We start from the raw sequence: 4124 nt of genomic DNA on the forward strand, positions 1-4124 counted from the left end.
TCTCTCTCCTCTTCTCTCTCATCCAACTTAGTAAAAATATAGTATTTTAATCCTTACAACCTGCTGACTGTACCTTATTGTACTTGTTTTTAGCAAAACCGTACGCGTCCTTCCTGATAGGTAGATCCTTCCTCCAAGATGGTCTTATTTCCACACTGCCCCTTTAAAAGCTTTTATGAAACGCTCTTGAATTTTACCACATCCTCCAGGGCGTAACGTAGAGTATATATAGAGTAACCCCATATTCCCTTCACTATATACAGAGACTCGCTGCAAAGGCAGCCGGAAATCAAGTGTGAGAGATCAGAGCCTAATGAGCATCGTGGTGACCAAATCCTCGTCGGTGGCGGTCACCAGCCCACCGGAGCTGGGGACGCTAACCGGTAGCATCATCAACCTCTCCTCCTTTGACAAGTGTTTCGCTCCTGTTCCCGTGCATCTGCTCCTCGTCTTCGACCAACCGATTAACGACCCCGTCCAGACCGTCAAGAAGGCCGTGTCAATGGCACTGGTGCACTACCACCCTATGGCCGGCCGCCTCGTGGCAGGAGCCGACGACCGGGAGCTGATCCACATCGCGTGCACGGGCGAGGGCGTCTCGTTTGTGGGCGCGTCGGCTAGCTGCACCCTGGACCAGGTCAGTACGTCGCCGCTGCTCGTCAGGGATCTCACCCTTCGCTACCCTGCCGACTACTGCCGCCCTGGCGAGCCGTTGCTGCTCATGCAGGTGACCGAGTTCGCCTGCGGCGGCTTCACGGTCGGCGTGACCTGGAACCACGTCGTGGCCGACGGCGCGGGGATGGCACAGTTCCTGCAGGCCGTCGGCGAGCTCGCCCGCGGGATGCCAGCCCCGTCCGTCGTTCCGGTCAGGTCCGTAGTCGACGGCTCGCTCCCGTCTCTCCCGTCGGAGGTCGTCGCCGCGATGAGGTCTCAGATGAGCGTCGGAATGGAGGAGATGGCTATCCTGGAGGTCACCGTCCCATGGAGCTTGATCAGCCGCGTCAAACGCGAGTGCCGCGGCGAGTGCACGACGTTCGACGCCGTCGCCGCGCTGTTCTGGCAGTGCCGCACCCGCGCGATTGCCACCTCCGACCCGGACACGCCGGCGCCCCTCTTCTTCCCTAGCAGCATGCGCTGGCTCATAGGAGGCGCCGCCAAGCACGGCTACTACGGCAACTGCGTCATGCGGCAGCCGGTCCAAGCGAAGAGCGGGACGGTGGCGAGCGGCGACGTCAAGGACCTTGTGAAGCTCATCAGGCTTGCCAAGCGGAAGAATATACCGGGCATGCTCACGATCACGAACGGCGGCGGCGGTGGGACTGAGACGCCCCCTCCAAGGTGCAAGTACAACACGTTGGTTGTGACGAGCTTGAGGAACCTTGGGTTGGACGCGGTGGACCTCGGGCGTGGGAGTCCGGCGCGGGTGATGCCGCCGCTGTGCAAGGCGGAGCGGACGGCATCAAATTTCTGCGTCTTGTGCCCGCCGTGCAAGGGGAAGGACGGCGTCAACGTGGTGTCCATCTGTGTCAAGCCGGAGCACGCCGATGCCTTCGCTAAGGAGTTGGCGGCCTTGGGTATATGCTAGCTAGCTAGCTACTGGTGTGCGTCCATAACATAATCTGGAAGGGAAGCATGCATGGGTGGTACACACGCAGAACAGAATAAATCTGGTGAAAGAATATTGATATATAAGACGTCTTAGATCACGTGAATGTACTCCATGTATAAATTTGATATATAAGACGTCTTAGATCACTATGATCTGAATCGTAGCTTTCTTTGATCTGCCTTATTAATTATATATATATCGTTTATTTATTTTGCGAAACAAAGGGACTTTCAATCCGAATTTGTTGGTCTCAATGGAACCAGGGAGTGGCTCCGGTGGCCTTGTCGAAAACAAATACAGCGTGAATTTTGAAGTGTTCAGCCAAGAATTTGGTTAACAACTCCTGTATTAATTAATATGTAATCAGTAATTAAATTAACGAGTTAGTTGGTGAGATCTACATCTACACATTGGCCCTATAAACAAGAGAGATGTGTATGTGCATCTCTAGATATGTGCTTACTCTAGTGGAGTATGATGTTTATCTCTCTCTCTCTCTCTGTGTATTAGTAAATGCTCCCGGCACCGGATCTGATCATCAACTGAACTAATTGATCCCAAGAAGAGCCCGGCCGCATCCCATGATGCGAAGCCGAAAAAACAAGCCTAAGCTGCGGGTCTGGCACCGGTGGCACTGCGATCTTCACGGCATGCCATGTGAATCAACTTGGTAACTGAGTTTCAAACGGACATATTATACTTGAAGTGGCAGAAGAGAGATCCCGCTTGATTCGCTTCAGGCTCGTCGGTGCCTCGATATATGATGTATGTATGTGGAGTTGACCGTATTAAAAACCAAAAAATATAGTAAATCTTCAGAATATTGCACGTGATACGGCCCCTCAAAAGATGGGGACTTGACATGTGCCTTCCAATAGTTTCTGGTGAGCAGAGAAAAATTTCCGAGGCCAACGGAGGAATGCCACCCACATTCTATCCACAAACCATACACACTCCTTTTCGAAGCTAGATCCTTCCTGCGAGATGGTCACTTTCTATTGAAAATATGCCCTAGGGGCAATAATAAATTAGTTATTATCATATTTTCTTGTTCATGATAATCATTTCTTATCCATGCTACTCCCTCCGTTTCAGTTTATACGTCCAGCACGTGTATCTAAGTCGTCAATTTGACCAACTTAATAAGAGGCATACATTACAAAAAATATATCATTAGAAACTTTAGATGTTCTATTTTCTAATGATATAATTTTTATGTTAAACAATATATTTTATATAAGTCAAATTGACGATCTAGGTACACGTGCATGCCTTATAAACTGTGATGGAGGGAGTATAATTGTATTGATTGAAACTCAAATACATGTGTGGATACATAGACAACAATGTGTCCATAGTGAGCCTTTACTAGACTAACTCGTTGATCAAAGATGGTGAAGGCTTTCTAACCATAGACATGAGTTGTCATTTGATAACGGAGTCAAATCATTAGGAGAATGATGCGATGGACAAGACCCAACCGTAGGTGTAGCATTTGATCGTATTAGTTTATTGCTACCACTTTATCCATGTCACGTATCTATTCCTACGACCATGAGATCATGCAACTCACTGACATCGGAGGGATGCCTTGTGTGTATCACACGTCACAATGTAACTGAGTGACTATAAAGGTGCTCTACATGTATTTCCAAGGGTGCATGTTGAGTTGGCATGGATCAAGGCTGGGATCTGTCACTCCGTATGACGAAGAGATATCTGTGGGCCTACTCAGTAATACAACATCAGGAGAAGCTTGCAAGCAACGTGACTAATGAGTTAGTCACGGGATCTTGTATTACATAGAAAATAAAGAGACTTGCCGGTAAGGAGATTGAACTAGGTATGGAGATACCAAGATCGAATCTTAGCAAAGTAACATAACGATGGACAAAGAAAATTGTATACAGGATTGATTGAATCCTTGACATCATGGTTCGATCGATAAAGATCTTCATAGAATTTGTAGGAGCCAATATGGACATCCAGGTCCCACTATTGGTTATTAACCGAAGAGTGTCTCGGTCATGCGTGCATAGTTCTCAAACCCGCAGGGTGTGTACACTTAACGTTCGATAACGATTTGTTGGTATTAGTGAGTAATGTATGATGGTGGCTGAAAGTTGTTCGGAGTCTCGGATGAGATCCCGGACGTGACGAGGAACTCTGGAATGGTTTAGAGTTAAAGATTGATATATAGGAAGTTGGTATTTGGGTTTCGGAAAGGTTCCAAAACTTATCGGTTTTGTGACGGGATGCCGAAAGTGTTCCGGGGGTCGGGGGGAGTCCACCTGCCCCGGAGGGCCCCAAGGGCTGTGAGAGGGGGAGCACCACCCCTGGTGGGCTGGCCGCCCTAGGGGCCGCCAACCCCCTCCTCTTCTCCTATATACATGTGAGGGGAGGGGGGCTGCAACACCATAAGCCACGACGCAGCCTCTCCCTCTCCCTCTAGATCGTCGCAGTAGCGCTTGGTGAAGCCCTGCCGGGACAGCTCCACCATCACCGCTGCCATGCC

The 4124-nt window shown here is 49.5% G+C and overlaps 1 protein-coding gene across 1 annotated transcript; it reads left to right on the forward strand.

The window, feature by feature from the left end:
- The first annotated feature begins 225 nt into the window (after window positions 1-225).
- LOC123429006 (acyl transferase 15-like) lies at window positions 226-1601 on the forward strand. Its single transcript, XM_045113076.1, has one exon. It carries the CDS (start codon window positions 314-316, stop codon window positions 1583-1585), a length of 1272 nt encoding a protein of 423 aa, XP_044969011.1. The 5' UTR covers window positions 226-313; the 3' UTR covers window positions 1586-1601.
- The last annotated feature ends 2523 nt before the right edge of the window (window positions 1602-4124 follow it).

Source organism: Hordeum vulgare, chromosome 2H (assembly GCF_904849725.1).
Source record: "Hordeum vulgare subsp. vulgare chromosome 2H, MorexV3_pseudomolecules_assembly, whole genome shotgun sequence".
Taxonomy (NCBI): Eukaryota; Viridiplantae; Streptophyta; class Magnoliopsida; order Poales; family Poaceae; genus Hordeum; species Hordeum vulgare.

Coding starts and splice junctions, on each gene's coding strand:
- LOC123429006 (XM_045113076.1), top strand. CDS start 314: ATGAGCATCGTGGTGACCAAATCCTCGTCGGTGGCGGTCACCAGCCCA.